The 21,892-nt window shown below is 39.8% G+C and overlaps 1 protein-coding gene and 1 long non-coding RNA gene across 2 annotated transcripts in view; one reads left to right on the top strand and one right to left on the bottom strand.

The window, feature by feature from the left end:
• Positions 1-4,374: 4,374 nt before the first annotated feature.
• Positions 4,375-12,310, bottom strand: NEK2 (NIMA related kinase 2). Its single transcript, XM_017811786.1, has 9 exons — positions 12,126-12,310; positions 11,735-11,952; positions 10,419-10,656; positions 9,656-9,738; positions 9,286-9,412; positions 8,280-8,499; positions 7,241-7,295; positions 7,088-7,158; positions 4,375-4,655 (listed from the first exon to the last, which is right to left on the bottom strand). Exons 1-9 carry the CDS (start codon positions 12,219-12,221, stop codon positions 4,429-4,431), a joined length of 1,335 nt encoding a protein of 444 aa, XP_017667275.1. The 5' UTR covers positions 12,222-12,310; the 3' UTR covers positions 4,375-4,428.
• An 891-nt stretch (positions 12,311-13,201) lies between these two features.
• The window catches only part of LOC108495711, a 24,357-nt gene continuing 15,666 nt past the window's right edge, over positions 13,202-21,892 (top strand). The window contains exons 1-2 of the long non-coding RNA XR_001874215.1: positions 13,202-13,321; positions 16,091-16,154. This is a non-coding gene — a long non-coding RNA (uncharacterized LOC108495711). The remainder of the gene's footprint in view (positions 13,322-16,090; positions 16,155-21,892) is intronic.

The following is a 21,892-nucleotide window of genomic DNA, read 5'->3' as shown; positions in this document are numbered from 1 at the left end:
TCCCAATTTTTACTAAGCTTGATGGTCCTTGTCCTAGTTAGGACAACTGAGACCAGTTCATCATGGTATGGGTGTAACCCAAAACTGTGTATTCTATAGCCTTCCATGCCATTTCCCAGAAACTGTTGTCACTAGACTATTCGCACCCTCTGCCCATAGAGCCTGACTCCTCAGGCTATAAACTAGGTGTTACGAGGCCTGTGAGATAGGAGGATGCTCTTGTCCTCACACCCTTTGTGGAACTCCCTGCCCTGAGGGAAGTATTGAGCATTCCTACCTGAACTGGAGGATATATAATCTTGGAGTCTTGGAACATTTTTAACCACTCGTGGGATCCAGAGGAAGACTGCAGCTCATCGCTCTCAACCTCAGCTGGACTGCAATCACCACTTCTGACCAGACTGCAACAGCTCTCCCACCAGCAGGTTTTTCCTCTCTCCCTTTACTTTGGACTCAAGCGGGGCCCAAGGAACACCACTTTGTTCATGCCCCAGGGTACTGGGTTATACATTTGGGTTTTGTGAGTTAAGACCAATTGTTTGTTTGTATGATTGTACTTACTGTATTGTTTTAATAAATTGTTATTCTGACTTATAATCTCTCCTTTGAGTTGGGTTCATTTCCCCTGCTGGTTAACTCTTAAACCAGCACAGTCCTCTATATTTGTGTCTGATTTTCTGTGAGCATTTTGTCTTCCCAGCACTTTTACACTGTTCAAGCACTATAGTCACATGGAACAGACTGTCCAACTGGCTGCAGAGAGGACACTTGACCAGGCTAATCATTAAGTAAATTACTTTAGTAAGTCACCACTATTTTCCCAGTATATTCCATTCCCTACTAAAATGCACACCCATCTGAAGTAGGAAACTGAAGTGGTTATACCACTGTCACCAAAACTCTGCCCAAATGCAGACCTGTAGAGCATCCCAGTGCTGTCTCTGAGCACCCTGCTGTGACAAGCCTGTTACACATGGGAACATAAGGCCTGGGATAGGATCTTGATTAAGGTCACACATGAAGGCTGAAAATCAGGAAACTGGTCCAGAATTTTCAAAGATGATGCAACTTCCCCTCTAGACTACCCTTGAGCTAAATGATGTTCTTATGCATATAAACCTTCTGTAATTTCAGAGGTGCTCACAACTAATCATATTATTAAAATTCCTGACATCTGTATTAAACATTAATTTATCTCACAACATTCCACATAATAATGGTGTACACCATAATAATGGTGTACATCCTTATTATCATCCTGTAAGGCTTAAGCTGTACCATATCCATATGTACAAACTGACTTTCTCTTTTAAGAGCTAAGTATATCCATCTCATGATGGCAATGTTTTGCAAGCACTCTATAGGCAGTCACTTTTCGCATAAATATTCTATTTATGAATGTTCTATTTCCTGAATATTTTTGCAAACTGCATCCTGAATGCAATTCCAATGCTACACACATTCTATTCCAAAAACAACTTTGTTCTTTCAAGATTTTTGCTTTGGAATCCTGAAACTGACATTTTTCCACAAGGGCAAAGACCATCTCCAGGATGCCTTTCCTTATGCTTGACACATAGTGGTATGAAGTTCTTATTTCAAAACCCTCAAGAAACACTTCATTTCTCATATTAGAGTGATAATACGTCAAGAAAACATTGTAAGTAATGCAGTTAAATAGCTTAATGCTACAGCTGTAACTTAAGCTGTTCTCAGTTATTACTGCCATTGTGATTGATACAGTTTGCGCTCTCTGTAGCATTTTGTATTCCTAATAGTGTAGTTGTTAACTGGGACTTTGATTCAAGTATTTTTATGAAACATGTATAAAAGTTGCAAACCGGCAAATTGGAGATAATTACAATTAATTGCACCAGCAAGTACTAAAGCATCCGTGTCCTAAGAAAATCTGGATCTTGCAGCAAAATGCATAGAACAAAACAGGTAAAAATATATTTTAATCAGATGTTAAAAGTTGGACCAACGTATAATAAAAAAGAGTCTCAGCAAAGACAAGCCAACAGTGCCATCTTGAGGTCACCAGAGAATTAAAGGAAGAGGAAAGCTGCAAGCACTGCTCTGCTTTTAAATGCAGAAATTACTTGTTCAATCTCTATGTTCCAAGAGGAAAGAAAAATACTCTCAAGCCATTTTCTTACCTCGATCTTGTTAAAAGCAATGCATTTGCAGACACCAGACCTTTCACGAGTTGATTAGAGAGAAGGAGCACCTCTCCTATAAGGAAAGGCTAAGAGAACTGGGATTGTTCAGCCTTGAAAAGAGAAGGCTTCAGGGTGACCTAATTGTGGCCTTCCAGTACCTGAACAGAAACTACAAGAAAGACGAAGAGGTACTTTTTACAAGAGCATGTAGTGATAGGACAAGGGGGAATGACTGCAAACTGAAAGAGAATAGGTTTAATTAGTTATTAGGAAAAAAATTCTTTGCTGTGAGGGTGGTGAGCACTGGAACAGGTTGCCCAGAGGGGCTGTGGATGTTCTCTGGATGGTCCCTGGCCGTGTGCAAGGCCCAGTTGAACAAAGCTCTGAGCAACCTGGTCTAGTGAAGGGTGTCCCTATCCATTGCAGGGAGGTTGGAATTTGGTGATCTTTAAGGTCCCTTCCAACTCAGGCCATTCTATGATTCTATGGATATGACCTTTCAGGACTTATTAATTTATTTTCTTGGCTGCTTGGTTTCCTCCTTTCACTAGCTGATACCTGCAATTTTACAGATAACAAAGTATGCAACATTCTTGCATCATACGTATTTTTTCACATTGGACTCACACCACTGCATATCCTACCCTTTACTGTTTTATGACTTATACCCTCATAAAGGTCATGCACATGAAGGCTGGTAGAAATGCATTGCAGGTCTTCTGACTGAGGCACAGAACAGAAAAATCTGAGTGTACAAACAGGGTGAGAAAGCAGGGATTCATCCTCCACATATATGGGAGAAGCTTCAGCAATATGAAAAAATGCAGAAGGAAACCTGCACTGATCCACATGGCACAGCTACTCTGGCTGTGCATATACACCTGCCAGACATGTCCACCACACCTACTGCTGGGGAATGGCCACCAGAACAGTGGCAATTTTAGACTAGCAAATAAAATGGTCCTGTTCTAATTCTTTTAAGAAAAGGTTGTGGCGAAAATAGTAACCTCTGTGCAAGCAAATGTGGTAAGTTCTGCTGCGTGGTTAAGAATCAGCTAGTGCAGAACTATTGTTTGGTGACACAAGTACTTGTCCATCAGCAAATCACAGAATGGTTTGGGTTGGAAGGGACCTTTAAGATCATCTAGTATGTCAAATCAAATTGATGTTTCAAACAAGATTCTCTCTTATGAAGTAAAAACCGTCTTGAATGCCTCTTTAGATAACATCCATAGCCCAATAAATAAAAAAAATGTTTTGAAAACAAACTGTTTCTAAGAATGTATGTTTTGTGGCATTTCAATAGGGAGAGAAAAAAAAAAATCTTTATATAAAACATATGCTGGACATTACAGTTTCAAGGGATATTTTTAAATTCATGAGTCTGAGTTAGTTCATGAAAGTTACACCACCTTAAGTGAGCAACTGCTACTCTGGCAGAGCATTGTGAAGGGTAAAATGGAGATACCTCACAAGCTTCAAGAAAATATGGATTTACTATTCAAAGCACAACAGCTCCTCTGTAAAACACAGATGCTAATATCCAGGATGGTGTCCCATCCTGGACAGCGGTCTTAGGGAATCAGTTTTTAATACGGTTTCAAGGCAAAGCAAAGGTGTTATTTCAAATGCCATGCCCTGAAGGAACCAATGGACAAGACATTCAACTGCTCAGGCAGAAGGAATATAAACTCATAATTTAAGTTATGCTGACCTATCACACTCACTAGTCAGAGACATTAAATTTAAAGTAGCCTGCTTTGATAGGTCACTTACTTAGTAGGAAGAGACAGCATAAAATCTTTTTGCTCTTTTTTTGGAAAACATTTACAAGCGCAGAAAAAAGTCACTGTTTTTCCACATGTATAGAATATCAATATTTCCTTTATCAATAACTGTGCATTACATAAAGCATCATTTTAACCTACAGCTTGCAAAACTCTGTACATTTTCCACCTGAAGTTTTTCACATCAGATTTTAAACAAATCATTTATATATATTCATTCTTTATATTTTCAGAAGAGTAATGTAGGGTAAACAAGAGGACCAAAATACTTTTTCTTTAATAATACAATTAATATAAAATACCTATTTTCATAATATAACATCTTACGCTTTTATCACAAACTACCTGTCACAAACTAAGAGTCTGTACAAAAACTGTTAAAATCATTTTTCAGTAGGTTCTAGCTTAAAAGAGGGAGGCACAAGGATCTTCCTATACATTTAATCATCTTTTAAAAGACAAACAGATCTGTTACAGTTTCAACGCATGCCCAAGATTTGTCTGCTCTTTAGTTGATAGTTTTTTTCCAGTTCAGACAGTGCTTGAGCTCGTAGATTTGCAGCATACAGACGTTTTTTGAGATCAGAGCTTTTGTCTTTAGAAAACAGATAGTTTTCCATATTATTAGGAGACACAGCTTTCTCTTCACTTCCATCAAAGTGTACATTCTTCTTGGTTGTAGAAAAGGGAAGCAGGAGTGGGTTATCTAAAGAAATCAAAAAGGAAGTACTGAATTAGTGCACCTTCCAGCATTTATTGAATTTACCCCTGTTGCCCATGTCATCTTCCTACGGCTTTGAGTGATCTAATTAAACTTATTTCAGTTAAGAGCAAAAATTCTATTTTTTGAGGAAAAATTAAAACAAGACTTTTAAATTATTGTGGTAGAAGGATACATGCCATAGTAGTTTTTGGGTGCACATCCCAACACTAAAGGGAATATTAGTTGACACAAGGAGAAAAGATGTGATGTTTTTTCTGATGGACAGAAATGAAGCAGTAACATAATTCGGTTCCAAAAGAAAATAGAGAAGTAGGCTCTCAGATACTGAAAAGAAATTGTGTTTCCTTTGTAGCAGGGACAGACCCAACCTGTCCAGTGATCTTCCTATATTACCCACATTGTTCCAACTCTGTCTTTGTACTAAGCCAATGGGGTACAAATTAGGCTCTGACTTGATGAGTAATGAGTTCAGGTGCATTAAAAATTAAGAAGTTACTTTCACTGCAGCCTCTGGAACAGGAATTTTCATAGTGCAACCTATAGCATGCCACAATCAAAAGGCAGGTATAATGACCCAAGAGTACAAGGACTACCATATAAAGCTATTATAACAGCTGAGTTGCCTCTCATAAGAGCCAACTTCACAATACTCAATTTAAGGTGTGATTTTTATTTTTATTTAATCAAAATTCTAACTATTCTAATCTTAACACTGTTGAAGCCCCAGTTTTCAATTTATTAGGCTACAGCAAGGATGCAATAAGCACAAAAGAGCAAGAAAGAACTGAAGAAGCCAGTGAATATTTTAGCATTTTATAGTTTCATAGCAGTCAGATCTGTTTTAACATGAAACCATTTCCTAAAAATTAGAAAATCCCTGTAAAACAGGATAATGTCTAGGTCACTGTCTTAAAAAACAGAATTTTTGGTATTCCATTTTACTGTGAAGTAAACCACACAACAGACTTCAAGGAGAAATTAGGGATCTAGGAGATGTGTGAGAGGCAATACAGTTGTGAAAAATATAGTAACGTGAGCAACTGAAGATAAGCAAGTGATCTTGGTACCCTACTGGAGAAACACTTCGTCCATTTATACAAGAACAGGGAGAATTTCAGAAACAGTATTGCAAGAGCACCATGGAATGAACTGGAGGAGTAGCAAACCAAGTGGTCTACAGATACTGCAAGATTTGATCAGTCTTGTAGTGCAGAAAAGTAAACATAGTTACTGTCTTGAAGTATTAACTGCCCAAAGTAGTTTTATCTATCTTACAAACTCCTGATAAGGTCAAAATATTATGTAAAATGGTGGGAGATGTAGGAGAGAACAGAAGCAAGAGCTGAAGCTCATTTGCCTTCAGTCATCCAGTGTTAGATGCAACATCAAAAAGCCAAAAGCAAGTTTATTCTCAAATTAAATTCTTTAACATATCCAAGTCAGACAGTATGCTGAGAGACAAGTGGAATTCTCAGAGTTGAGAGAAGCGTTAGAAATAGCTCAAGTACCACTCAATTCTAGGGGCATTTTACTTGTGCTCTTTCCTGCTGTGATAGGCACTTAGAAAAAAAAAAAATCCACTTCAGTTTTATTCGTATTGGAGGCAGGGCTATGCTTATCTTGCTTTATTGGAGCAAACTAAAGGAAGAGAGTGTTGCTTCATGTTAAAGGGTGTTCATCTGTCTTTGTTCTAGAGTACTACTTCTGACCTAGTTGTTCACTACTCCTACCACTACTTCAAAATGCATTTAGAGACTTGAATAATTTCTAATAGTAAAAGATGGGTGCAATGAACAGATGATAGTACCTCTTATGATAGTGAGGACTGAACAACCAATGCCAACCAACTGGACTAGAAGGAGGCAGGAAGCATTATAGCACATTTTCAAATCTGGGTTTTTTCCTATAATAGCAGTTTGCATTCTTTATAGACTATATGATGCACCAATCACAGCTGGGTCACTTGCAACAAATAATATTTCCCACACTGAAGTTTTTGGAAGTTTAATGAAAGTTGAACTGATTAGACATACACAATTTTATTAAAATTAACTAAATCGAAGGTCTATAAAAAGACATTCACATGTAAAATAAGCACAGTTCTGAGAAAGGTTCGGGTTACAAGAAGGCACTTCCCTTAGTTTGCCACAAGAACCCAATTTCCAAAGCAGCAAAAGACTGCAGTGCAAACAGTAGTAACTCAAAGACCTATGATTGAGCATCACTCCTGAAGTCCTTTTGCAAAGCAGAAAATCAAAAGTCTCTTCCCAACCATGCAGCAATAATTGGGCTTTGTGTTGCCCTGATGGGACTACGTACAGGATGAGCACCTCTACGTTGAGCACCAGGGACATTCTTCTGGTCATACCAGCCTACATTTATCTGGGCAAGTGCATTCTGGCGTATTTGCATACCTGGACCATCTGCGTAAGTTACTGCCCGCTGCTGCTTGTGGAGATCGTAGCTCCTCATCAGGCTTTCAGCTCTGTTTTGGAAAGAGAAATTTAAGCTTTCTGTTGTCAGATTGTAGAGTTTCTAATACAGACAATTACAGGTTAGTAAGATACCTAGCAAGTTTGTCCTCTGCCAGTCTCTCTCGCACACAGAGCTCCCGTTCTCTCTCTGGAAGTAGAAATATGTGATAGTATGTTGTGTTAAAATGTTAGAGTGATTGTGCATGATGGGTTTTTCTTGCAGGAAAAGACAGTAGCAATAGCAAGCTGCACACATATTTCTGATTCTATGGCTCTAAACAAAGGTAACTGCTGTGTAGATACACCTTTATCAATGCATCAGTAAAGCACTGGATGAGTACACTGAAATGCCAGGCATGCTTTTGTTCCCAAACTTTGACATATCTGCAACAATGAAGCCAGAGCAGCTTTCTATTCTGCACATTAACTCATGGCACACATGACACCAGATTTAAATATTTATATGCCAGATACTATAATTCAGCTATAACTAAACACACTGTTTACAACATCAGCAGATGTCATTCAGGCTCAGAAAAAAATAAATATAGTTAAAAACTGTATTGCAGAGCCTACTGCCTATGCAAAGGCATTTTATGTGGGCAGGAAATTGCAGCACCTGAGTACCAACCATCTATACAGATTCACAGGTAAGCTCCCTGCAGAGTGCAGCTTTTATAAAAGTGTAAACTCTTTACTCAAAGATTTTTTTTTTACTCAAAGATGTTTTTCTCCAACATCAGGCTCACCTTAGGTTACATGTTAGTACAGCCAATGCTAACTTACACAGTGGGTGAAAAGCAACCTACATGGCACAGTGAGGAACAATATATTCAAACCCTATTTTTCTGTATACTTTCCTAATTGCCACTCATGTTTAATAATCTTCACAAACCAGACTGCCATATCTAAACTGCCAATTATATCTTCGTAACTTAAAGAAAAAAGCCTCGTACAGAATGACTAAGCCCCAAGCATTCTTGCTTTGGTCTTTAGACACAATTCTGGTATTGAATGCAGGAGTACAATATCCTAGTGCGTTAAAATGAGGGTTGTGAAAACTGTCTACCTTTCCTTCCCCCGACTGAATCAGAATCCCATTGCCCTCCCTTCCCAAAGTAGAAAATCATACGCTCCAAACGTTGTTCTCTCTCTTTAATGGCTTCTTCTCGCTCCTGTAATTGTTGTTCCTTCCGTTTCAGCTCATTCGCTGCAGCATCTGAGTACTGCAGCCTCTCTGGCTCCCACGATCTCCAACATCTTCTATCAGAATTCTGCTTTTGTTCTTCTGTCACCAAGTCTGCTATCAAGGGGTGCTGCAGAATATCTTCAACAGAAGGTCGGCAATAATCCTAAAGGAAAGACATTACCAATAGGTTCCATCTGTAACCAAGAAACATTAAGGCCAGAGATTCCCAAGCAAGACCAGCTAAGGTATTATACAGTGAAGAGGTTGGAAAAAAATGGAGTTAGGAAGGGGTAGCACAACCAGTCGACAAAAGCTAAGGGAGGAGTCTGTTACTAGCCATCAGATCCAGAGCCACAAGTCTGTCTCTCCCAGCCCAGGCACCCACTCCTTTCAGAGCCTGAATGGGGTGGGTGAGCCTACAGAGACAACTGTCAATAGATTCTGGAGATACCACTCTGCATCTCTGCCTGTCACTTGATTCCTGAAGGATCCATACCTGCTGGAGACTTGGGATAAGTTGTAACAAGCACCCATGCAGTATTCTCAACACCCTCATGCCAGCAGTGGGGAGCAAGCTATACATTAGCCATATAAAGCAAAACCCAAAATGAAGACAAAACAATCCCTTCCAACTTCCAAACACACTAGAACCATTTTAACCCTGAAATTATAAGACCTCAGTAAGCAGGCTCTTAGGAAATCCTGTATAAGCCAATATTGAGGCAGCCTTTTTGCATCCTGTGAACCTGGCATAAAGCTTGAGTTGCTCCCTTTTTTCCCCACGGACTCAGAGCACAACTCCTCCCTCCTTTTCCTACAAGTGACACTGCCAGCGACAAGGTGATAGCAACCAGTGCTTCAGGTTGGTTTGTTTCATAATTGAGAAGAAAATCCAGTATTTCAGTATTAGTTCAAATTCCAGGTGCAAACATTAGTAATTGACTCGTACCTTTACATTCAGCATCTGTTTGAGAAGTTCGTTCAACTCCTCTGAGTAACGATACGGTATTCTTCTGAACTTCCCTTCCCTTATCTTTTCTGCCAGTTCCTTTTGGTTGTAAGCTGTAAATGGAGGCCTGAAAAAGAAAAATTTTTCTGGATTCTTCCCCTGGTTTCACAGAATGTATTTTCAGAAAAAAAGTATCAGACTAAACAGCTGCAATCAAGGGTTTGTTTTCACTACCTAATGTCAAGACAAATACAGAAATAAAAATCTAGGACTAGACCCTGAAACCTTTAAGCTATCATCTATACAAAATTTAATCATACCTGCATTAACAACTATGTTTCCATATTCATTATCACACTACCATACTTACGAGAGAGCACACAGTTCATACAGAAGACATCCTAGAGACCAAATGTCAGATTTTTCATTGTATGACATGTGGTTCATTTGTTCCTAAGGAAAGAGAACAATCTTAGGTTTATTAAAGAAGACAGTGTTCTACTAATGCAGGATAGTCAGCTACTATTCAAACCTGAATCAAGTCATTACTTACTGGGGTTACTTCTAAGATTCCATTTTAATTTATCTCCACATTCAATCATACTAACAGGATTTTAATAAGTTGTGGCAGTACCCCACTGCAGAAGACTCACATGTTGCACCAACCTTTAGTCGATACAACTCAATTTCAGTCAAAATTAATCTTTTCCCCAAGAAATCCACTATATCAGGGCAATAAGTAATTTCTGCTCATTTCACTACAAATTAAAATCCTACCATCAAGAGGTAACTTAAGCTCTTTACCTTAGCACTACAAAACATAAAAGCTCTCTGTTCCTTTTTAATATACTACAACACCTGTAATATCCCAAGAACAAAACAAAACTTACACAGTGAAGAGTAACTTTAATTAGAAGGCAGCTGACTATGTGGGGAAGAAAGGAGATGAAAATAACTGCAAAATAACCTTGTGTTCAGAACATATACAGTCTATGAAAAAAGTCACCTGCATTTCAAACTAGTAAGTCTTCATTAAAACGCCCCAAAACATTCATGGACTCTGAAATCAACACTGTAGAAAACACACCTTGGAGGGGCAAAAGGGAAGATAAGGTATAGAAGGGAGGTCTTACTGGAGACATATAATATGGAGTTCCAACAAATGTTTTGGCAAAGCTGGTATCATGATGCAATATTCTAGCCAGTCCAAAATCTCCAAGTTTCACATTCTGTTTGCCATCCAGAAAGACATTTGCTGGTTTTAAGTCACGGTGCACAGTGACTGCACCGTCACTCCGTCTGTGACACTCCTTCAAGGCCAATGTTAATTGAGTCAATACTCGGAGGACAAAGCTTTCTTCCAAGAAATGCCTGGAAGATGAAAACGTTTTTAACAAACAGATTTTTTGGACGTACATCAGTTCAAGTAGTTGCTGTCAGTCTTAGTTCTGTAACTTTTCTAACACGCCTCTTATAAAACATCACTGAAACAACACTATCAGCAACAGGTATCTATGCATTCTATTTTCAAACTTGACTTTTTTTTTTTTAAATTACTACAACTATGTTGAAAGACATTTATACTTTTGTTGCAAAATCCCTGTAGCATTTCCTTCCTCACCCAAACAGTCTATCATATACACAGCATTTTCATTACTTTCAACACAAATATCAATTTGATCCTTTTGTGATGGTATCAGTCCCTCGATCACCTAAGATAATAGTATATTGTCAGCTGTTTATAATAAGCAACATCCAATAACAGAGCCAAGAAACAGCTGGTTTTTAACAGCTGAAATGAAAACACTGATGTTGCTGGGCAGCTGCGGTACTATTTTAGACTATTCTCACAAAGTAACAGAGGTGGAGTCATGTACTTCTTTAACATGAAATGTGAAAACTGATACTATACTTAAGTAGGCTCCTAAGTCTAAAATTAGACCAAGGTGAAGCCTTAACAACTTGATGTCTCCCCAGGCTTTATATGCAAGTACATAAAGTAGCTTTTCACACCGTTCATAATTATTTTTCCCTTCCACGTATTTTGGTGTTTTAATAAAACACAGGGTCCAGGTAGTTTTACTGACAGGGAAGCCAGAACCCACAGACCAAGCAGTCTGTCTACAAGAGCTAGGATTTGCTCTTTATGTTTACAACCCTATGTACACCCAGAAACCCCTCAACAGCTTCTGCCTCACAAGAGACCTCGGCTTTTGGGTTTTTTTTACTATTTCAGCACTGACATCCAGCCTGACGGTGCATTCAATAGCACAATTCCCAACGCTGCTGTAATTTTGCACAAAACTTTTCACATTTGAGAAGAGTTGTTGGGTCCAAGGGGTTAAACCCGAAACTGCTCGGAAGTTGAGATGCATTCCCCGTCTCTCTGGATTGGCCAAGACACCTCGTGTAAGATATTCCAAGCTCGCCACAAACAGATTTCACGTGCCTTTCTTTTGAGCACTTGGCAATCAAGCTCGCCAGGTCTCCCCCATCGCAGTACTCCATCACGATGTACAGGGTCGTGCTGCTCCTGTCGATGATCCGGTCGTAATACCGGACGATGTTCGGGTGCCGCAGCTCTCTCAGCAGGTTCACCTCCGAAACGAGCATCTGCTTCTCTGACTCTGTCATCGAGCCATAGTCCATCTCCTTCCATACCAAGATCTGGGGAGGAAGAAACACCTTACGGAGCGGCTGGGACGCCGGCCAGAACCTCGAAAGGGGAAGAGAGAGGGGCTTCCAGAGCCGCTCGCTCGCGTATCTCGGAGAGGCGGCAGCGCCGGGCTGGGACCCGCGGCAACGGCACAGCCGCGCTGCCCCCGCCTCCTCCTCCTCACCTTGCCGTCGGCCTTGCGGCGCACCTTGCGGCACTTCCCGTAGGAGCCGGCGCCGATGGTGAGCAGCACCTCATAGTCATCGGGGCGGCCGGGCATGGCGGGCACAGACAGGGTGCAGGCTCGGTCCCCGCTGGGCTCCGCTCGGCCTCGGCTCGGCCCCGGCTCGGCCCGCCCGCCCCGCGCCCCGCAGACCCGCCGCACCGCCCGCGCCGTTCAAACGCACCGCCCCGCCCGCCCATTGGCCGCGCCGCGCGCGTGCCCCGCCCGCCCATTGGCTGCGCCGCCGTAAACAGCCCGCGCCGCGGTCGGGCGGGTACGGCCGTTACCGCTGGGGGGCGGGGCCAAGGGTATCGCGAGAGCTGCGCGGTAACGTCGGGCCCCACCCGCGGGGCACCTGCGGCACGCCCTCCTCACACCATTTGTCCGCTTTTCCCCCTCTTTTTTCCCCTTTTCCTCCCCTTTTTCCTTTTTTCTCTTTTTTCTTTTTTCTTTCTTTTTCCCTTTTCCTTTTTTATTTTTCCTTTTTTTTCTTTATTATTTTCTTTTTTCTTTTCTCTTTTTCTCTTTTTCTTTTTTCTTTTTTCTTTTTTCTTTTCCCTCTTTTTTCTCCTTTTTCTCCTTTTTCTCTTTCTTTTCTGGTTTTTTTCCTTTTTTTTCTGTTTTTTTCTTTTTCTTTTTTCTTTTTCTTTTTTCTTTTGCTTTTTTTCATTTTCTTTTTTTTCCTTTTTCCTTTTTTCTTTTTTATTTTCCTTTTCCTTTTCTTTTCTCTTTTTCTCTTTTTCTCTTTTTCTTTTTTCTTTTTTTTTCTTTTTTCTTTTTTCTTTTCTCTTTTTTTTTTCTCCTTTTTCTCTTTTTTTTCTGGTTTTTTTTCCTCCTTTTTTCTGTTTTTTTTTTCTTTTTTCCTCTTTTTTCCTCTTTTTTTTTCTCTTTTTTTCTTTTTTCTCTTTCTCTCTTTTGCTTTTTTGCTTTCTTTTTTCCCTCTTTTTTTTCTTTTTTCTCTTCCCCCTTTTCTTTCCCTTCTTTCCTTTTTTCCCTTCCCCCCCTTTTCTTTCTCCTCTTTCCTTTTTCTTCCTTTTTTCTTTCTTTTTTTCTTTTTTTCTCTTTTCCCCTTTTTCCCCTTTTTCTCTTCCCTTTTTTTCCCCTTTTTTCCCCTTTCCTTCCCTTCTTCCTGATCAGATAAACCACCAGGCCTGAAGGTATGAATAAATAACTCACATCCTCATAGCTCCTCAGGAAAATACACTTTTTTCCATTAAAAGTAACATTTCCTGAAAAACTTACTTCTATTGAACAGATAGCAACAGAACATTGGAAGATCTTAGCAGAGTTTTTTTAATACTGAGAAGTGCTAAAAAACCCTCAAACTATTTAAAATATCAATCTCTTCTGTACTTATTGCAGTCACAACTTCCTTGTGAGGGGAAGAGGAGGGTCAGGCACTGATCTCTTCTCTGTTGTGACCAGTGAGAGGACCTGAGGGAATGGCCTGAAGTTGTGTCAGGGAAGGTTTAGGTTGGATATCAGAGAAAAGTTCTTCACCCAGAGGGTGGTTGGGCACTGGATTAGCCTCCCCAGGGAAGTGGTCACAGCACGAAGCCTGACACTTCAAGAAGTGTTTGGACAATACTATCAGGCATGTGGTGTGACTCTTGGGGATGGTCCTCTGCAGGGCTAAGGTTTGGACTCAATGATCCTTGTGGGTCCCTTCCAACTCAGCATGTTCTGTGAGAATTGTCCTTTAAAACTGTGATGAAAATTCCTCATGATTCTTCAAGAAATCATTCACTCCAAAACTTATGGCAGCTATACTGTCACACCACATATGAACACCTGTGTTATACCATATCCAAACCTCCTGTTGAAAATAAGCCCAATAATGTAATGGCTTAAAATGCAAAATTTGAAAACAAGAATATGTGGGTTCACATCCTAACATTGAGCCAGTAAATACTATGGTTACATTAAATGGCACTGAATAACATCTCAATATACTAATGATATTATAGAAATTTTAAGAAGCATGTAGTATATTTTCTAGCATCACTTATGATAATTCTGGAGTGATGCCAGGGTGCAGTTCTGGATTCAGTTTAATCTCTCTCCATGTGGAAGTGGCTGTGACTGAAACAAGAACTCCTAGTTCTTCAGCAAAGAATTGTAACACACTTGTATAATTATAGAATCATAGAATGGCCTGGGTTGGAAGGGACTTTTAAAGATCATCTAGTTCCAAACCCCCTGTCGTGTGCAGGGACACCTTTCCTGAATGAGATGCAAAAGGGAACAGTTGTATTTGTTGACCTAGAAGTTCAGCAACAGGACAGAGCAGTTCCTCACAGTGCATCTCCACACGGCCTCGATCATTTCCCAATTTTATTTCAGGCTTTGAAATAGGTTCGAGGGGAGTAGTTGTCATGCTATTACTGAATATTTATGCAATATTCTTCTACTAGTCTTTAGAAAAATCTAAACCTTTACTTTCATCATCAGGAGGCACAAAAGCTTCTGCTGTCCATTATAAAAATCCTATAGCTTTCTATCTGTAGATAATGTCTGTTCATTACAGGAAAAAATGAGCAAATGAATTATACAGTGTAAAGACATTTTAGTTTTGTTGTTAATGAGGAACAGGGTGATCTAAAGGGTTCATTTCCATCACCAGTTTCAATTATCTTAAAAGAAAATCCTCACATACACCATTAGCATAGTAAATAAATTATGGCATTATACAATAAAAAGGACAAGCAGTACAGTATGTATTATTCAGCTCTAAGCTTAATTTCTGGTTTCAGATATCTCAGTTTCAAACTTCTGTACCTTCAAATTAGCAAAAGGTCATCATGCATTCCCACTGTTATCAATGGGAGCCTTTCTATTTATATTTCAAAAGAAATAGGGTAGGTTTTCAATACTGTGTTTTGTCTAGGGACTATCTTGAAAGTTTCTTTAGAAAAGGTTGGTTTGAATCACAGAAATGTCAAAATGTCATGCTTTAAAAACCAGCAGCAGAGTAGTTTTACTTTTTATTATACTTATTTTTAAGAGCTGGCTAATTTTGAGAAAAATGCATTTCTAAAAGTGGTCATTAAAATTTTCAACAGGCACTCCATTTTCTTTCTGTCTGATTTTCACACTTATAAGAGTTATAGCACTTTTTTTCTCTTACATATGGCCATATAAGTGAACCCAGATACCAATTATTCAAAAAATATACACTGAGTTTTAAATGGAGGCCTCTTTTGTTAGGTATTGTATTTTCAACTCTGGTCTCTGGTTCAGGAGCAACTCTCAGACTCCTGGTCTTGAAAATACATGTACTGACTTCAGGTCTTTGAAAGCCACCAAATAGTTTTCAATAGCCTACCTCTAATATTCCTTCTAATATTTTATTCTGCTTTTGTTTTTTACATCAAATGGCCCATATAATTTCCCAAAACTTAAACAAAAAAAAAATTGCTCTGTAGTTCTCCACCGAAGTTTGTCAGTTTTGGTGACATCTCTTCTTTTCCCTTATTCCAGGAGTACCTTTTCCCTTATTCCAGGGCCTAGTTATCTGACAAAATATTAAAGGCTGAAGACAAATAATATGGTAGGCAATTGGATATTTCTCTGAAGATTATTTTTTTTTTTGCACATGGAAATAGGTAAAAATAAATGGCTAACCCTTTGCTGTGGGAGCCCAACACAGTATACTTATACACATTGATAGCAAAAAAGGATAGTAAAGCGCTGTAGCAAATTCAGTTATGTTTCTGGCAGCTATTTTTTTGCTTTCCCATCAGAGAAGATTGCATAGGTTCAGAAGCCTTCAAGAAGCTCAATAGGAAAAGTATTGAAAATAAAAACAGACAGATGATAAATAATAAAAAATATATGTTCTTTATAAAAATAATTAGAAAAATAGCTGATAAAAATCTTGAGGTTTCTGTTCAAAGAGATGCAAGACATGTAAAATCATATTTCAGGTTCTCAGAAATGTGCCCAAATCTTCTAGCAAAAAGGAGGAATTGAGTACTTAATATTAACAAGGTAAGATATCTTAAAAATGCTTTTATGTGACAACTAGAGGAATTATAAATATTGGAGTGATTGAGATGTGGTTTATATTAGCTCATTTTCTCCACATAAGTAATTTGAGTTTTTTAATATTCAATTGCATTTGTGCTTACATATCTTTATGCACATTGGGTTTTTTTTCCTCACTTTCGCTCATTTGGTCCATGCCCAGAAATTTTAAATTTACCCAGGATTGTTGTACACAGATGACACCATTTTTTTTCTATTGTTGTGGTTACTGACTTTAATGTCAAAACTCATACATAGGATTAACAAAACCATATAAAATACTGGCATATTAGACAGAAAGACTCTAAAAAGTACCAGAGGGTAACATTTCTCACTACTTTTCCTCTATTGCTTTGTGAGGGAAACAAGGAACATGTTCATTGAAGAAATTCTGCAAAACACAGCTGCGGACAGGACAGCAAAGGAACAAAAATTAGCAGCATTAATTATAGTGCTTAAGACCATGATAGTTTTCATGTTTTGTAATGTTTGCATTCAAAGCCAAGTGAGAGTCCAAAAGCAATGTGTGCAGCAAGGCAAGCTTCAATAAGGGAGTTTGTTGCAGCACCTGTACCTCCATGGTTTTGCATTACAAACCATTTAAAAGAGGAAAACATAAACCAGCATAAAATAAATTCAACAGCAGGTCGAGTTTTTACATGAAGGACTAAAAAATCAAAAAGTTGACAGCAGGAGAATTAATGAGGAGAACAAGGAGAGTAGAAAAGACACATTTTTGCATTCAGAGAGGGGAGCTTATGAACTCTACTAACATATGTATCTATCTACCTATCTACCTCTGTATGTATATACATGTATGTATGTATCTTATGCAACCAAAAATTTGTTTGCCTTTAGTGGGAATCAGTTGGGCCATTTCTTAAGAGTAGCACAGCCCTTTAACGTAGGATTCTCCAATACTCGCAGTGTAGTTGACTTTTCTATTCTTCACCCATGATCCTGAATGCCATCCTGTAGCAACAGCCTGATTTATTCTCTCAGAGGATACTGATGTGTTGCCAAGATATACATTAAGCTCACTGCAGAGACGAGCTATGAGGCTAGGACAGGGAAATCAGGCTCAGAATGCTTCAGTGAGAAAACTAAAGACACCTGGGATCATGGACTGGAGAACTTTTGCAGTTTCTATATAGCCATAGGCATTAAGCAGGCTCAGCACTAAGGCCATAGCACTATGATTCATGTTACCTACCACAACTTGCCAAACAGTGAGACTTGGCTGCTGGTAGCAGCATGGGAAGTTCAAGGCTAATTTTCCAAGGGGAAGAGAAGAAACAGATCGTGATTTTCCAGGTCAGTGAAGCTGTTCCTGTCATGTTCAGAGGGGAGTTATTTTGGCACTCGGCAAATCCAACAACAAAAAATGTCAAAAGCTACCTGGAAATATCTGTGACCAGAGGAAGAACCTGCTGCATGAAAGATCTCTACTCAGGACCGACAACACTTTCCAGGGGATTACCTATTCAGTTTGGTTATTTTCCCTCAGCCCTGTGACAGAACACAGGGGAAAAAAGTCACTGCAAAACAGGGCAGTTTTATATCCAAATAAAAATATCTTTTGTCAGCCTTTCCTGGAAAAGCTGGACTACACCAACAGAAACTAGAGGCACCTCAGAGTGCTTAAGTAAAATGTCCAATAGGGATATAATTCAGTCACAGATGGCAGATGGCTGTGCTTCAATTATCTGTGGATGGAGTGGACCCTCAAACAGAGCAAGAGCACTTACAAAAAGAGCAGAGCTGTCTAAAGTAGCTAAATGCATCAGGAATGACTGTGAATTTCAAGTGAGGACAAGATCCTAAGACAGCATCCTAAACCAACATCCGTCCTTGTCACTCACTGCTTAATGTTTGAGAGAGTATTATCTCACAATCATGTCTGGTTGCCATACCAGTTGACAACATGTTGTGCTAAACCCACTGCTAAGGATGAGTGGGAAATAGGAAAAGTGGCTAGCCTGTGTTTTGCTCCCACTCCTTAATGCTGTCTCAGAGTTTAGAGACTTTTTCTGGGGAGGAATGAATTTCATCTGGGGACAGACAAAAGTTGATGGAATGACTCACCCACCTGAAAGACCCCAAGGCCCACCATGAAAGCCTCCAAGCTGGTGAAATGCCTTTGTAAAAGATGTTGGCTGTATAGATATCTTCTGCTGCTGAAAGGCCCAACTGCCTTAAAAACCTCTGCTGAATGTCAGGTTTCCAGAGGTAGGGCAACCATACCCCTTTTGTTCTTAAAGGATGCCCTTGTGTTTAGAAACCTCATGCCCTTCAATGTGACAATCACCCTGTCAACCTGCTGGGATTATGGAGAAGGCCATAGTCTTGGGTATGTCAAGTCCAACAGAATGTCCCTCCAACTGATGTTAAAAGGGCTGTAGGTTCTCTTGTTTAAGTTATACAAACTCCTTTTTTTTCACATGTACCCAAGATCTAAGGGGTTCTTGATCTTTCATGACAACTGTCTAATCATACATCCAATAATTTGGGATAGTCTGGCTGTTTAGCAAGTCCAGGTGGCACACAGCCTCTCTCCTGCTTCTGTTGACATGCATTGCAGCAGAAAATGGGAGAGATGCATGGCTGAGATCTTAAACATGGTAGCACAGCAAAGAGGTGAGGTCTTCAGCCTCAAACCATGATTGTGTAACAACCTTCCCAGAGGACTCCAGGCAGCCACAGGGCTCCTGAGCCCTGGCTGTGCGTGGCCTGATGCCTTGGGCACCATTCTCAGCTAGTGGGCCACAGTTCTGGTCTCCAAGCCTGGTATGAACAGAGTCACTAGCTGATGTCCTTGGCCTCATGCCTGCCAAGGCTTTTCCTTGTAGATCTACCTGCTGTGTCAAACAGCCTCCATAGTAAGCCCCTTCTGCAGTTGGTACTGATGACTGGCACTCCATCAAAAGTCAACTTGATTGGAGCTGTGGTTACTGTTACAACCCAAGCTCTTTCCTACAAGGCTTGTGCAAGATACTTAGGAGACTTCTACTAAAAAAAAAAAAGAGAGAGAGAGAGAGATGTCACTGTCTTTGGGGGAACTTACTCCCATTTAAGAAGTTTTAGTGCTGGAAAAATTTTTAAGTATTTCATCAGGATTATTTTGTGGCCTGTCAGAGTCCCTTTAAATGCTGTTGGTAATTCTTCATTGCCCTTGCTATCTGTCACCTCCAAAATACTTATCAGCAACTGCAGCTACCTATCAGCTGTTACAGAACCATCTGTGCAGCCTTTACTGGTGTGTTTTTGTCTTCCAGATTACTACCATCCTTCTGGAAAGAGAGAGTGGGACAAAATGTTGCAGTGGTGCTACACAGTAGGGCAATTTATTGTGAGTGGCTACAGTACAAAAGAGACAGTTAAGAGTAGTGGCTGCTGACACCTCAGGCAGTCCACAGTCCCCAAGTCTGCAAAATTAGGATGGTAACAATTACTGTGGTATGCGACAGACAGATACCTAAATCCACGGAAACCTTCTCTCTCTGAATGTGAAATCTGATTTCTACAAGACCTCATTCAGTTTTGGAAAGGCTGAAACTTAGAATCAGAGACTATTTTATTTGTTTCCATTTTGGTGATTTCAGTATCATCTTGAATTTAGCTTGAAGCCTGGAAATCTGTAATAAAAATCCAAATTGGAATGTAATTTTATGGGTCGCATTGATCTGTAATTGTTCTCTCTTTTTCTACTCGCAAAGAGAAAGAAAACTTTACTTGTACATTTACTTGCATTCTTAGGTACAATTTTAAAGAACCTGATTACTTCTGTTAGCAGCTTATTTCATCATTAAAAAGGATGAAGAGACATTACAGGCTCTGAGTATCAAAATTCAAGAGCAGCCACACAGATTACTGATGATTTAAATCAGAAAGAACAGGGGCATTTTTTAGAAAATAGATGCAGAGTTTCAGGGAGAAAAGGATGCAAACCTGATGCTGGTTTGCAAGGTCAGCTAAAAATAACAACATTTTTTGTGGTCAAATGCATTTTTAGTTAATTAGATCATTTGATTCACAGAATATTACTTTGAATAAATACAGGGCTCCAGAGTTCTCCAAACCTCATTCCCTTTTGTCCTCAGAGAAGTACCTACATGGTGTAATCCCAGAAAAGACAGCAGCTTTGCCTGGGTCTCTGGGGCATGGTGCTCATCCCTTAGCACACGAGTGCATAAAGTTCCTTACTCTCTGCCATACTGAGAAGCTGCTAATTCAATTTCTCAGCATCTTCCAACCTTCTCTCTGATCTTTTAATCTTGAGAGTTCGAGGAGTTAATGTGTTCTCTTCGAGAGGTGATTATTATGTTAGTTAGTCATGCTCCAAAGCTTTATATGGATAAGACTGAAGCATTTAACAGTCAAAAGTTACAATGCCACCTCCTAGAATTATGTCAAAGTGACCCTGCAAATAAAATCTTCGCCGGGGGTTGCTCACCACAGAAAAAGCAATTCTCCCTCTGGCCACAGGGAGCCACACAGCCACCGCGATGAGGCCAGGGAAGAAAGCAAGGCAGAGGGTAAAATCCGTAGTCTGTAAACTCCGTGCCAGGTGAGTTTACGACAGGGGTTGCTCTCTCCTTGAGGTTACCTACCAGTTACACCTGGGCTCCCATTACCTGTTTTCTCACCAGTACCTGCTGAGGGTCCTGCTCTGTTTTTAGCCAGGCACATAGAATGTATATGCAGCAAAATATTTGCAACTACTTGCACCCACACAAACAATTAGTGCAGACTGTCATCGCGATTTCTAAGTTCCTTTTTGACTGCAATTTAAAGGTAACTTTGCAAGATGTACAACGACCATTAATCTGAGAAGCCTTAAGCAACAACAGCAGTTGTTTGACCCCAGAGAATAATCCAGGTTTTGTGTCATCAACTCAAGCATATGACTCTGAAACATTTAATTCTCTCAGTACCAGCAGCATTCTCATCGGTAACATAATAGATCAGAAGGCCTAGTCATTATCTCCCCCTCCATACATCTACAATAGTTCTGGCATTAATGTACAGGTCTGGTAGCACTCAGCTTCATTGTGCTTTCTACACAAGACCATCATATTAAACTCTTTCAGTACCATTACCATTTTTCTCAAGACCTCTACCTGGCTCACAGAGGCAAAACTTGTGCTGCACCTTCCCAGTGTCTCCTTCAATGTTTGTTGATCAAATCTCAGTCTGGTAGGCTGGGGGGTCCAAAAAACCCTCCTGTAGATCTTCAAGTGAGAGAAGGAAAAAAAACTTAGGCATACCAGCAACTTGATAGAGAGGCATCCAGGGAATAAGTGACTAAGGTCCACTGAGGGATCAGTTTCCTTTGTTCTCAGCACATGCTTATCTTTTCCTTTCTCTAGACACTATATGTGCACTACAAAGGTAGAAACAAACTTCTTTGGGCGTTTTAATTCTAACTAGGCACCTAAATAGATAGTCTTTCAATTATTCAGATAATTAACACTCATAGTCATGCAATCTCATTTATCGGAGTGCGTAAACACACGTCAAGATATTGCCTAAGGGTGCAAATATTGAGACAGTTAGTTTGGACTAAAAGGTCTGCTGCACTGATTTTCACTGTGCTGGATTAGAGAAGGAGTGCTGATAATACCATGGAGCTGCCTGGGTGTCACATGCCCAGTTAACTGTTTACCCAGAAATCAAGCCTGCTAATGCTGAATTTCAGTCTG

Source organism: Lepidothrix coronata, unplaced genomic scaffold (assembly GCF_001604755.1).
Source record: "Lepidothrix coronata isolate B3197 unplaced genomic scaffold, Lepidothrix_coronata-1.0 Scaffold33, whole genome shotgun sequence".
Classification (NCBI taxonomy): Eukaryota; Metazoa; Chordata; class Aves; order Passeriformes; family Pipridae; genus Lepidothrix; species Lepidothrix coronata.
This window is presented reverse-complemented; position numbering and strand designations above follow the sequence as displayed.

Bases quoted from the DNA above. Each gene is read 5' to 3' on its own strand.
- NEK2 (XM_017811786.1), bottom strand. From the start codon at position 12,221: ATGCCCGGCCGCCCCGATGACTATGAGGTGCTGCTCACCATCGGCGCC. The intron at 11,953-12,125 runs GTGAGGAGGAGG...CTTCCTCCCCAG, and splicing joins GCCGCAAGGCCGACGGCAAG to ATCTTGGTATGGAAGGAGAT. The intron at 4,656-7,087 runs GTATGCAAATAC...TGATTTCTTTAG, and splicing joins AACTTACGCAGATGGTCCAG to ATAACCCACTCCTGCTTCCC.